General features: G+C 39.3%; 1 protein-coding gene across 2 annotated transcripts; it reads right to left on the reverse strand.

Annotated features, from left to right (window-relative positions):
• Nucleotides 1-502: 502 nt before the first annotated feature.
• Nucleotides 503-4723, reverse strand: LOC135586427 (protein indeterminate-domain 5, chloroplastic-like). Of its 2 annotated transcripts, XM_065094885.1 has the most exons (4): nucleotides 4446-4723; nucleotides 3966-4127; nucleotides 3090-3489; nucleotides 503-1813 (listed from the first exon to the last, which is right to left on the reverse strand). In XM_065094885.1, the coding sequence occupies exons 2-4, from the start codon at nucleotides 4108-4110 to the stop codon at nucleotides 685-687; spliced, it is 1674 nt and encodes a 557-aa protein (XP_064950957.1). In that variant the 5' UTR covers nucleotides 4111-4127; nucleotides 4446-4723; the 3' UTR covers nucleotides 503-684. The 2 variants fall into 2 exon arrangements, with proteins under 2 accessions (XP_064950957.1, XP_064950958.1); XM_065094886.1 differs by having other exon boundaries at nucleotides 3090-3486; nucleotides 3966-4722.
• Between the last annotated feature and the right edge of the window lie 9631 nt (nucleotides 4724-14354).

The raw sequence follows: 14354 nt of genomic DNA on the forward strand, positions 1-14354 counted from the left end.
AAGGAAAAAAAAAATATATGATGCTACTTTTTGGTGTCAAAATGAACAAGTGATAGATAGAGTTTGACATGGTTGTGAATGAATTGTTCTTGAAGAGATACAGTTTTTTTTTTGTTTTTGTTTTTTCTTGTTCTCAGTTGTGAATGAAAAGTGCTTTTAGGATGTAGAATTTCAGAGATAGGTCACTGCTGAAAATTGATGTAGATGGAACGGAATATTCTACTTCCTCATTCGACTACTACCCTTAGAAAATCTGTGTTTGGATGTACCTACGGACGTACAAACAAACATAAAGGGGATGTACCTACGGAGAACAACAACACAACAAATCAAACACTGAAATAGATGGCAGAGGGACACAATACTGCATAGGTTAGCTAGGCAAGGCGACGAGCACTGGCCTGATGCCCAAAGGCGTACTACCCGGACTTGGAATGCATGATCGTTTGAAGATTCATGACTTCAGATCTTCCATGAGCACCATGTCACCACATGTTCCGGATAACATAAAGGGGAGAGAGAGAGCGAGGGATTTAATGATATTAAAGGAAAAAAAACTTAAACGATACCTCAACTTAGTTCATCAACTTCGAGTTAACATACACTCTTCTTCTCTTAGCTTTCGGTTCATCCTATTTCTTCCTCGTTGCAAGAAGGCAAAGGACTGGCTAGAGGACCGCGACTTCACTTGGGATCCAAGGCGTTCATGCCGATGCCGTGATTCTGTTCTCGCCTAGAGATGCCGCCGCTGATGCTCCTCACCATGCCGCCTACACCGAGAAAGTCCCTCGTCAGGCGGTCGGAAACCCCTAGGCTTCCGGAGCTCGACAAACTAAACTTGGTCTCGTCCGCATCGCGCAATCCAGCAGCGAAGGAACCCAAGCCCCCGGTCGTGCAGCTGCCACCAAGAGCCGCCACCCCTCCGGTGCAGACAAATAGGCTGCTACTTCCGTTCGCGAGCGAGTTCATCAGGTTCTGGAGGTGAGCTTCGTTCTCCATTTGAGCCTGCAGGCCATCTTCGCCATTGCCGCCACCCCCACCCATCCCACCGCCAAGGCTAGGAGGCTTCAGGCTGCCTGAAGTGGAGCTGCCAAACCCTCTCGATAACGAGGATCCGCCGCAGGTCGTCAAGCCCATCTGAGCTGCCTTGTGAAGCAATGCAGTAGCGGACATCCGTGGGAGGATAGATTCGTTTTGCATCGAGGTGTTGTATAGAGAGTTCATTTCTCCCCCGACGTGATCGCTCATAAGGTCCCCGTTGAAGAGCGTGGTGGGTTCACTGCTTCCATTGGCACCATTGAAATCGTTGGCTATCAGTATCTGATTGTTCTGATTACCGTCGTTGTTGCCATCACCGATGCTTCTCGCGCTACTGTTGTTGGAGAAGAAGCTGAGATTGAACAAATTGGCGGCCGCGGTACTGGAAGAAGCTTCGGTGTTGCCTTGGAGATCAGGGAGTTGCATCAGACCATGGAATGCTTTGCTGTGAAGCAAAGAGTGGTGAGGCTGGTGCTCCTCACTGAAGTCTTGGTTGGAGCCATTGTTGCCGGGGTAGAAAGCGGCCTGTGGAGGGAGCTGCGGTGGTGGGAATGGCGAAGGGTTCCCAGCGCTGACGAGGTGTTCGAACTGGGATCCACTGCCTCTGTGGTCCGGCAAAGAGCTGAGTTGAGCGCTCACTTGAGACAGGCTGAGAGCCATGGTGTTGTTCCCGTACAGGTGGCTGCCAAGATTGTTCAGGCCAGCGGTCGGAAGTCTCGACCTCTCTTGCGCCAAGGCATTACAGAAGGCCCGATGGGTGATGAAGCTGTCACGCCTGCATGAATCACAACAAGAGTTATTGCACGAACTTGATCCATGAGTTCGAACAAGAGTGCTGTAACAGGAAAACCTCAGTGTGTTCAATGATCTGCTCTGGCATTATTTGGAATATGCTTACACTATACAAATCACTAATTCTTTCCTAAAGGATTCTGAAATGGAAGAGAGAACATGTACCTGTGAGTGATTACCAATAGCTAACCTATGTAATGTTACTAGGAATTAGAATTAAAAGCGTTTTTATACACAAAGGACATGCAAGACAGAAACAATAATTATCAAAAGGACAACGTATCCCCATAAAGAAACCTATATCAAGATCATGAGAGAAGAAAATTCCTCTCGAACGAGTAAAAAGTGATCTTCCCGTGACCAGGAAAAGCCCGATTCCAGACTCAGCTTGCCGATGAATACAACGAGAGGATCTTTGCGAGACGCATGGAAGTCACCCATTCCCCATCTACAACTCTTAACTCCTGTGACCACATCACTATCCTGAACCCACCCCGAGAATTTTTCCCAAAACCATGAAAGCCAACCGCTGATATCGAATGCAAATAAACTAGCAGCTCCTCGCGGTGCCATTTCTTCTCATCTTTTGGACGAAAAAACATAGCATCTTACTTAAAGCGTTCTAATGTTTGAAATGAATGAAGAGAGAGAGACATGTGCATCTGAAGGACTTCCTTCCCTGTGTCAACCCTAACGTTTTCATGAAAAGGCTGACCTGCCACTGCCGCAGGACCTGCACACACATTTAGCCAAGCCACTAGAGAACAAACCTGCAACGATGCTTACTTGGCAGCACGTGAACGAGAGAGAGAGAGAGAGAGAGAGAGAGAGATAGAGAGAGAGAAAGAGATCAAAGGAGACCAGAAGAAGGGTGGCGATTGTTCCAATGAAGTGAAAAAAGATGGAGTCCTTTTGATCTTTTGATGGACTCGAAACCTCTATGACAATGGCAATTCTACAGACGAGTTCCCTACAGCCGTTTCCCAAGACGTACGTTCCTTTCCCTTTCCTTCTAGGGAATCTAACCATAACAAACCTAAAAAAAAAAACCAAACCAAACCAAACCAAACCCTAGAACACAGTGCACGGTTAAGATCAGAAAGCATGGAGAAGAGAAGGCTAATCATCAACAGACCCAAAGCGGCCCACTTGAATCAAGAAACTGAATTCGATGAGGATATGTAGATGCATCGGTTCGATGGAGGTGTGCATGCGGGTAGAGCTCCAGCTGGATGAAGGCCTACTCCAATGCTACTAACCTGGAGAAGAGCGTGCCGCAGTCGCAGCGGTACTCGCGGGTGCCGCAGGTCTTGGAATGAGCCTTGAGGTCCGACTGCACGGCGTAGCGCTTGGAGCACTTGTCGCACTTCCACTTCTTCTCGCCGTGTTTGCGGCAGAAGTGCTTCTTGATGCCGGTGAGGTCGCCGAGGGCGCGGGAGGGGTCGTGGTGGACGCACGTCGGCTCGGGGCAGAGGTATACCCGGCGGCGCACCTCCTTGCTGCTCTTCAGCCGGAGCTTCCACGGCAGGTTGTGGCCGCGGCGGTGGAGCTGCAGGTTCTGCTCCCGCTGGAACCCCTTGTTGCAGACCTCGCAGATGAAGCGGTTCGTCGCCAGCAGCGTCTTCGGTGACAGCGCAATCACCTCGGCGTCCGGATCTGCTACACACATGTGGATATGGTTGTCGTTGCCATTATTTAGTCCTTCAATCATTCATCAAGATAAGAATAGAATAACTTGATCTGTTCAATATATTATGTATGACATGCACTTGGATTGAGGAGCAAACAGAAAGTGTGTAATGAACACAAAATAGAGGGAGAAAGTATGTGTTGTGTTGAAGGAAATTTGGTACTACAATTCAGCAAAACCACAAGAAAAAGAGGAAGAATTAACCTACAGACATTAAGTACATAATTCTGTGGCCTAATCCATTATTAACTCACGAAAAGCCATGTAGTAGAGAAACTGAGAAGAAAAAAAGCTAACTGGGAACGGAGCAAGAGAAATCCCAAGCTTGAACCTGTGCCATGGATTAGGGTTTTCATTAAATCAAATCATAAAGCGGGAGCATACGAATATGCATGAATGAATTGTGTTGCATGATATATATGTTCCGAGTCTTTCAGATACTTGCTTGGATTTCCTGGTTGGTTCCTTCTCTTCTTCGTGGCAGGGGGCGGTGGCGCCGAAGAGGGCTGCTTCTGCTGTTGTTTCATCTCACTGTGGAGCTCCTCACCTCTGACTCCAAGGAAGGGTGACGACGACGAAGCTGATGCCATTTCCTACCTCCAGACAGCTACAACAAGAACAACAAGATCAACAACGCTCCCCTAAATTTCTACGGGTGGTGTTCCTTCTTGTCTCTTCTTCCTCACTCTCCCTCTCCCTGGTAGCAACACCGACTGCTCCAAATCAAACCAACATAAACGATTCCCAGTAGCCAGCTTGCAACCACGAAATATGATCCCCTTGTTTTGTTCTCTCAATCTAACTATGCATCCATCTGCCCATGCTTCCCACCATTCTTTCCACTCAATCCTTAGAGACAACAAAAATTGGAGCCTCAAAGAAAGGGAAGATATGAAGAAACCCCAATATTCCGGTATATACTCACTGATTCAGAGCTCTCAGAAGAAAACCTTCCCGAGCATCTCCATCTCTTGCTCTTCCTAGATCTGTGGGAGCAAGCGGTAGAAGAGAGAGACAGAATAAAGACCAGGTTGTGTAACATAAGGTGTGGAATCAAATCAAGGATCTCCTCCCTTCTCCTTCACCTCTTCTGTCTTGGGTGCTAATAGGACTGGAGCGACACAAGGATGGAACCTACTGCTTGTGGAATTTCACTCACTTGTTTGCCACTTTTCCTCCCTCTTCTTCTACAGTCAGTTTCTGCCCTTTTCACTCCTTCTCTCCAATAAAAATAAGGAGCAACAAACTTAAAGAAGTACCAAAATAAATATGATAGAGAGATATTACGGAGGAAGGATGGTGTAGAGCAGGCAAAGCGTGTCGTCATGTGGCCAAGGATGGTCCACCGACTGTAGGCATTTTTCTCATACATCTCCTCTTATTCTGCATCACCTTCCTCCCAATGTCTGGACAGGAGAACTACCTACATCTCTCTTTCACCCTCTCTTGTTTCACGCGAGTCAAAAACAACAACAGACAACACAAGGAAGATTAAAGATTGGAGAGAGATTTTTCTAGTCTTGTATTGTTACAAGGAAAGCTGATATTGATATGTTCATTTGCTTATGTTACTTTGTTTCACTACTAATCGACGACCTTATCGAGGTACCGCATGTTCGATCTCCTGTTCGTGAAATATTCTAAGACATTAATGTCATCATCATCTGTTTAACTACTAAAAACGTAAATCCATGTTTTGCTCCAAAATAAGCTAATCTGGGGAGATGTACTACTGGTTGATTCCAGTAGTAATCTGAGGACAAATGAACAGATGACATTTTCTCACCCGACATGAAATTCTTCTTGAGAAGAACTAAATGGCACTTGTGATACAAAGACTTCACGCTAGTCCTCTAAACATTTTAAAGATAAATCACATGTATAACTCTTTGATCAGGGTTACATGGCACTTGTCGTTCAAAGGCTCCGTTTATATCGGCTCTCCAAAAATTTGTATAGATAAATCAATAATATTTATATATATAATCTAAAAACTTGAATCTATTAGATCAACTCGTTTATATATAATCTAAGTCTTTTAACCCTTTGAAATATGTGATTATTCTCTTAGTTATCTTTCAATCTTTATACATACATGAATATGTTGGTATTGACAACTTAGCGAAATCTAGGAAACACAAAAAAGAAAAATCCAGGCTAGATTAAAATGTGCAATTGGTTGACAATTGTATCAAAATAATAGTTCATTTTGACTTCAGCTAAGACCATGAAAGAGACACACGAGTATGATATTAATTTCCAAGTTGTCTGGTGTCTTTACTTTCTCGAAGATATGAGTGGCAATCACCTCAAAGCTTATAATTCTTGAGTTGTATTCTTGGCCATTCAGGTGTAGTGTGGATCAAATCGCCAGAGGGAGTGTGAAAAATGTGGTGCTTTTGTTTCTCCTAAAGCAAACGAGAAACACATGGAGTCCATAAAGATCAGTCCATAAAGAAACACATGAAAATGAAAACTTAACTAATTATATTTATTAGAATATTCGAAGGTATCAATGTAACCATGAGGTCACTTAGATAATATGACAAGTAACCATGAATATATATATATATATATATATATATATATATATATATATATGTATGCATGTATGTGTGTGTGAAGAAATTATATGACACGAAAGTGTAAAATACTCCCACCATCTCTTAATCGACCACTACTCTCTTTATTCCTATGTCTCCATTAATTAAAGTGACTATAAAAAATAAAACAATAACTGTATGTTAGGTATTGCCTTCTTCATCCATCATTAAAGATTAAACTTAGTTTGGTAAAATTTATTATGTTTAAGTTGCATTTGGACTCGGGTTAAGGATAATTAATTTAATGGCTAAAAGTTTAACTCAATAAATATATTGAAAAAAAAACAGGAAATATAACTTAGTCAAAAGAGTACAAAAATGGATCTGGAATCACAAGCATGGAGAGGGAAAAGATAGTTCTCTCCCATGTCTTGCTTTATTAGTACAAGTAATTAAGATAATCAAGCAACTAATTTTGATATAAATTAATTTTAAAAAAATAATTTGGGTGTTCCTAAGATACATTTTGGGTAATCCCAAAGGTATTCTCTAGTAGATTTACAGAGAATTAAGAGAAGAGTTTTCCGATTTTTATGTGAGAATGTGTATAAAGGATTTTAGGTTTGGATTTTAATTGATTTAAGGAAGAATGATTACTTGTATTAGTTTTTCTTATATGGTGAATAATTTGATCTTCTCCATGAATGTAGATAGAGAGTTATCGAATTACGTTGAATCTTATATCGACTTTCTAATATATTTTTTATTGTTGATGTCTGAGTTTCTTTTTTCATTTGTCATGTTTACTTTCTTCCTCCTCAAAAGTAGCCGATGCGATCAAATATGTATGCTTGTATACCATTGTAATATAATTCAAATAATGGCCATGTTTGTAGAGAGTGAGGTTGCACTCTAAACACTGCTCTCCCAACTTATCAGTTTTCTTGTGTCCTTAGTTTGTGTTTCACTAGGAATTAAACTGCAAGCACTAGCATACAGTCTCTTATACCGATTAATGTTCGAGTCCCTCAAATGTTGTCGCATCGACCATGTCTCCGGAGATTGCCTGACTGAATCGAATAGGCCTGCCTGTTGATAGTGCCGATAATGAAATATATATATATATATATTTTTAAAAAATGCATATATTTATCATTTTTTCACCATATAGTTCTAGTTTGCAAATGAGAACCTGAATTATCACCGATAAAAATAGACTATGGATCATGACCACATTGATTTAGAATTTTATTAGCTTGCATATTTCACAAGATGCTAGCTCATTGTGGTGTTTGAGATTTTCTTGTGTTTGTGTAATGTTTAACCGTTTACAGAGATATCTACACTTGTGGAGTGTATGGATACAGTGAGATGATTGGTATTGGACATGGATATGGTGTCCCCAAGGGAAGTCTTTTGTCCTTGAGTTGGCAGCTGAGATATATAGCAGCTCAGAGCACAAGATTAATGGAGGCCGAAAGCTGAGTGGTCCAACTCCAACCTTTGGTCTGATCTGACAAGTGTGATGAGCTTCTCAAGAAACATTCACCCTCATGGGAGAGAGAGAGAGAGAGAGAGAGAGAGAGAGAGAGAAGCAAAGAGGAAACATGAGCTGCTTTATCCAACTGGTTTATATGCTGTGGAATAGAAACTAAGTCTGCCTTTGGTTCTGGGTTAAGGAGATGAGTCATCTTCGTCCTATTCAACAAAATAAAGTCTAATATAAATATGATGGACATTTGTCGGCAAAACAAACTTCATTAGGTACCTGATAGCTAGCTATGACAAGTAAAATTATTGCGATTATAGCAGTCTAATGATAACCCTTGCAGAACTAGAATCAAGTCAAACACTACCATCTAGGATTTGTTTAGCTTAAAGTGGGTAGCGGCTCACATGGATTTTCCTTTGAATCTAGGAGACATGGTTATTATGCTCATTGGACCACATATCATCATGACCTTTGTTCTGGAACAAGATAAATGTTGGTGGTTTATTGTCTTCCAAGAAATGGATGAGTATGTGACCTTCATGCTGTTCTTGGCTTGCTACGATAGTTTGGCACTTGTAAGCACCTGAGATAGAACAAAGAGGAGGTCAAAGATATGCATTCATTTTTTTTTTATACATGCTAGACCAGTTTAAACATCAAGAAAACTGTTGTCCGGCTGATCATTTTAGCATGGTCTCAAAGTTTGAATCTTAAAGCTAAAAGTTTCTGATATCATATAAATACTTGTGAAAAGCCTTGATCTTTTGACTTGCACATGATTGTTCACTTGTGTCACATATATTGGACTCATTAATCCTTCATCCGTTAGTAGCTTAAGCTTTGAACGCATGGTTTATTAACTCATCATTTTTGTCAAACATCAAATGCAGCTTCGTCAAAAATATTTGAATCAAAGATAAAGCAAATCGATCACTATAATATTACAAGAGTAGAGGTTTTGATTGTCACCATAATCTTGGACTAGAAAGTTGAATAATGAGCTGGTTATTAACTCACATTTTTTGTTAAGAGGATTAAAGCTATAATTGCATTGACTCTAATCCTACACTGTAAGGGAGCATATTCTTATTCTCTAATATGTCATTGTCATTTCCAGTAAATGAGATGTCTTTAAAGAAAACTCTCATAAATGAGGATGCTTTAATTCAAGCATAAAACATATGCATGAGAAACTATTAGGGTATCAAAGTTGCAATCTGAAAGCCATCAAACTCTGGAGAAATCACAAAGTAGGATGTAAAACAAACAGTCAAACCCTTGCTGTGAAGCACCGAAACCGAAGGAAACAAGTGGTACTACGGTTCTTGTCGACTAGCATATGGAAGCTTGTGGTTCGCATATATTCCGGTTATTGGGGTTTGGATAATTCTTGCCAACTCCATGCAGAAAACAGAAAGCAGAAAGCAGACAGCAGATAAAACAAAACCTTCCTTCCAATTAGAAGAGGAGAACAATATAGAATAGCCATTAGGGTTTTTATAGGATTCCTTAGTTGCATTATTTAGTTTAGCCATTTGCTTTTTCTAATGCAGTTTTCAGGTATCAAACGCCTGTTGCTGAGTTCTTTATTATGATGTGTGTGATAGACAATGTGGTTAAGTAGAACGCAGCAAGCATGAATGCCACCTAATCCAACTGTTGTATTTTGAATTGCAACTCGAGCATAGTTTATTAGACTGGTGAAGCAGAGTAGGTTTAGGATATATCCTTTTGTTTCTCTGATAGCGTGAATCAGTAAACCTGGGTTTTGCTTCTCGATCTTTTGCTGTTATTTCAACCTGCCCTCAAAAGAATATTAGTTGCACTCCCCTCTATCATTGACTTTGAAGTACCTTAGGGTTCCATGGATTTGCCCATAACCATATCTGTTTGTCTTTACTCCTCACTTTCATATGATACGTTTTATATTCCATTTCAGAGTTTCAGAGCATGCATGATTGACCTTTTCATCCATCTTTTTCGACACTGCTTGCCACACTCTCCTAAAGACGGATTACAGGGAGAATGAATGATATAGAAAGGCCTGCAAAATCCCCAATCACGACGACACGTGATGATGTCCAGTAGCAATACATATTATACACTACTGGCAATCAAGCAGCAAAAGCTCAGTGCAGCAGAGCCTAAAAAAAAAGCCAGGGTGATCTCACTGACTCAGCATATACGGGTAAGGAGAGAGAGAGAGAGAGGAGAAAGAACAAAGGATAAAAGGGAAGAGAGAAGACTTTTATTTGGCTCTTGGCTGTGAGCTGAGGACAGGTTACTTTCATCTGAGACTCTGAAACTAGGATGACGATCAAAAACGCCCAGACAAAAGAGAAATAGTTCACGGGCCTGTCTTCGATGACTCAGGTTCACTACACTACAACGGAAAGAATCCCACAACTATGAGAGAGAGAGAGAGAGAGTGTGTATGTGTGTTATCTCAGGGCGCGTACGTAACTTCGTTGCAGGAATTTTTATCAGTCATCAACATGACACATCAACGAACAACTTTATATACGATGATTGCATGTACCTCCCAACACGCAAAACTAAATTTATTCTTGATATATATATATGTATCTACACGTAACATTGTTATGTATAGTGGAACACAAGATTGCACGTTCCGATGAAAATGTTGATGTTAGGAATTATATGAGTCTCACTGCTTATGCTGTACTCATTGCTCGACTGTTTTTTAGTCGAACAAAAGATGCTGTCAAGAGTTGCTTACACTTCGCACTTTGTTATTAAATTCTTTTTTTTTGTTTTTCAAGATTGAAGATTTCTTGATGCAAGCAAACTGATTATTAAGATAATGCTAATAAGAACTTAATTAATTTATAAATGTTAAGATAATAGTTTAATTGGTTTAATAGATGTAAAGATAATAATCAAATTAAAAAAGGATACCTAATCTGGACAAAATTAGGTTGTTGTGTATATCCCCTTATGAGGGCATCAAATCAGAGAAAATAAGCAAAATGGACTCAATCAGAATTTGTTACTAATGATGTAGTTTTTTTTTTTTTTTGAGTTATTCTAATTCTTCCTACTTGGCTCTCTATATCTTTTTTGGATCTTAGTTTTCAAAAAAATAGTATCAAAGACATAGTATTTTTATTTGTGGTGATACTATGGGATTTTTGTTGTTGATGGTCCTGAATTTCAAATAAGATAATTATTTCACATAGAGTGTGAAGATGAAAACTTGATTTTTATGTCAAGATTTATGAGAGATTATTGACGATTATAATGTAGTTAAAGACATAAAAAAACCACAGAATAAATCCATTGGCTTCAACAATCAGTTGATGTGATGATATTGTTAGAGCTAGCCTTAGGAAATTTATCAAAGGATAATTTGGTAACCCAAAAAAGATAATAAAACAAAAAAAATAAAAGCGATAAGAACACCAGATTTACGTGGTTCGATCAATTGACCTACATCCACGGATGAAGGAGGAGCAAATCACTACTGTAAAAGAGGGACTATTACAAATGCCTTAGGAAGATGTTCCTAGGCCATAAAACACGAAACTACTAAACAAGAAAAGCCTAAAGCAAATAATTAGGTTTTCTTGTGGTGCATCTAACTTTAAAGCCCAAACCCTTATTTATAGTTTAAACAGGAATACCAAACTTAATTTTCCTGATGTGGGACTTGTCAAACTAATAAATCTCCACCTGGCATGTCCCAACATTAACAATTAACAAAACTTGCTCCACCTTCTTCACAAAAGCCCCAACGGGCAATCACTAACAATGAACACCAACCAAGTCCAAGCACTGCTTGAACTTGTAAACCAGAAGAGGCTTCGTAAGCATATCAGCTAGATTATCCTTCGTATGAATTTTTTGAACAAAGACTTTTCCCTCAGTAATGGTATCCCGAATAAAATAAAACTTCACATCGATGTGTTTCATCCTTTCATGATATATCTAGTCTTTAGTCAAATGAATAGCACTTTGACTATCACAGTAAATTGTACTAACACCTTGATGTAGACATAATTCGTCGAACAAACCTCTTAACCATAAGACTTCTTTGATCGCCTTTATCACTACCATATATTCTGCCTCTATAGAAGATAAAGCCACGACAGGTTGTAAGGAAGCTTTCCAACTAACTGCACAACCGCCAACGCAAAAAATATAGCCTGTCAAAGATCTTCGTTTATCAAGATCCACAACATAATCAGAGTCGACGAAACCAACCAAAGTGTCATGATTTTTTCCAAACTCCAAACAAGCATCTGAAGTCCCTTGTAAGTATATGAGAATCCACTTCACAGCCTACCAATGTGTTTTACCCGGGCGAGACATATATCTACTAATTACACTGATTACTTGTGAAATATCTGGACGAGTACAAACCATTGCATACATAATACTACCGATGGCACTGGAATATGGAACTTACACCATATATTCTTTTTCTTCAACTAACTGTGGTGACTAAGTAGTAGATAGTTGCAAATGGCTAATAAGAGGAGTACTTACTGGCTTAGCGTTTTTCATGTCAAACCTCTCCAAGACTTTCTCGATGTAATTTTTCTGGGTCAGAAATAATTTTTCAACTCCTCGTTCTCTTTTGATCTCCATGCCAAGAATTTTTTTAGCTGCTCTCAAATCTTTCATTTCAAATTCACTACTCAGCTGCATTTTCAAAATGTGAATTTCTGACAAATTCTTAGCTGCAATAAGTATGTCATCAACATAAAGCAATAAATACACAAAAGAGCCATAAGTTAACTTTCGAAAGTAGACACAGCTATCATACATGCTCCTTATGTAACCATGACCCAACATAAAAGAATCAAACCTCTTATACCACTGTCTTGGAGACTGTTTCAATTCATACAAGGATTTTTTTAACAAACAAACATGGTTTTCCTTACCGTCAACTTCAAATCCATGAGGTTACTCCATATAAATTTGTTCTTCAAGTTCACCATGTAAGAAAGCTGTCTTGACATCAAGTTGCTCTAATTATAAATCATACATGGCAACTAAAGCAAGCAAAACATGAATAGAACTATGTTTAACAATAAGTGAAAATACGTCATTAAAATCAACACCATGTACCTGACTATAGCCCTTTGCAACCAATTGTGTTTTGTACCTTGTATCTTTAACCCCTGGAATACCTTCCTTCCTTTTGAAGACCCATTTGCATCCAACAATTTTCTTACCCAAAGACGGCTTCATAAGATCCCAAGTTCTATTCCGATGGAGAGATTCAATTTCTTCATTCATCACAATCAACTACTTAGCGGAATTATCATAAGAAACTGCATTTAAGTAGGTAGTAGGCTCACCAACTTCACTTGTTTCTTCTGCAATAGACAAAGCATATGCAACCAAATTTGCATATCTTTGTGATGGTCGAATATCTCTCTGTGGTCTATCCTTTGCTATGGAATATTGCTCTTCCTCTAGATCATCTTCGTTAGTAGACTCGGGACCATCTACTAGCATTCTTTGAGTAGAAATGTTTGACTTAAAAGAATTTGAACTACCAATCTCAAGCTCTATATGCTTCTACGCATTATCATTTGTACAACTAATAGATTCCTCTTTGGAAGATAACATAGACAATTCATCAAAAGTAACATCTCTACTGATTACAAATTTCGGGGATTTGAGATCAGAACACTATAATATGTATCCTTTCACCCAAGAAGCATACCCAAGGAAAATGTATTTTTTCGCTCGAGACTCTAATTTTCCTTCATTTACATGCATGTATGCTGGACACCTAAAAATTTTTAAATCAGAGTAATCAGCAGGAGTACCTGACCAAACTTCCTCTGGAGTTTTAAAGTTAAGTGCTGTAGAAGGAGCGCAGTTAACAACATAACAGACCATATTAATCGCTGTTCATATGTTTGGCCACACCAAACTTCCTCAAAAGTCCTTTGTTAACCTTGCATTTGAGATCATACACATTGCTCTCTCCAAGAGTATTCTGTTCATATGTTTGGCCACACCATTTTGCTGAAGCATCATCCTAACAATGTGATGCCGAACAATTCCTTCATTTTTGTAGAATTCATCAAAGTCACCTTCATAAAATTCCATGTCATTATCTGTTCGAAGCTGCTTAATCTGTTTACCTGTTTGCTTTTCAATAAAGCCTTCCATTATTTAAAGGTTAAAGAAACATCATTTTTATGCTTTAGAAAATAAATCCAAACTTTCCTAGAATAATCGTCAATGAAAGTCAACATATACCTGCTACCACCCTTAGACTGAACACGAGCTGGACCCCAAAGGTATGAATGAATATAGTCAAGAGTACCTTTTGTATTGTGAACTATTGGAGAATTGAAGCTGACTCTTTTCTGCTTTCCAAAAATATAGTGTTCATAAAAATCCAGTGGCCTAGTACTCTATCCGCAAAGAAGACCCCTTTTGCTCAATATGCTCAAACCTTTTTCACTCATATGACCCAAACGTATATGCCATAATTTGGTGATGTCAGAATCAGACAATGATGATGACGAGAATGCAATTGAGCCTATGATAGTAGTTTCCTACAAAATATATAAACTACTAGACCTACAAGCTTTCATAACAATAAGAGCACTTTTAGAAACTTTCATAACTCCACCTTCAGCTGCGTATTTACACCGAAGAGCCTCTAGGATGCCTAAAGAGATGAGATTCTTTTTTAAATCAAGAACATGTCTAACATTAGTGAGCATCCTCACAATACCATCATGCATTTTAATTTGGATTGTGCCTCTACCAACAATATCACACGCGACATTATTGCCCATCAAAACAA

This window comes from Musa acuminata, chromosome BXJ2-2, assembly GCF_036884655.1.
Source record: "Musa acuminata AAA Group cultivar baxijiao chromosome BXJ2-2, Cavendish_Baxijiao_AAA, whole genome shotgun sequence".
In the NCBI taxonomy this organism is placed as follows: Eukaryota; Viridiplantae; Streptophyta; class Magnoliopsida; order Zingiberales; family Musaceae; genus Musa; species Musa acuminata.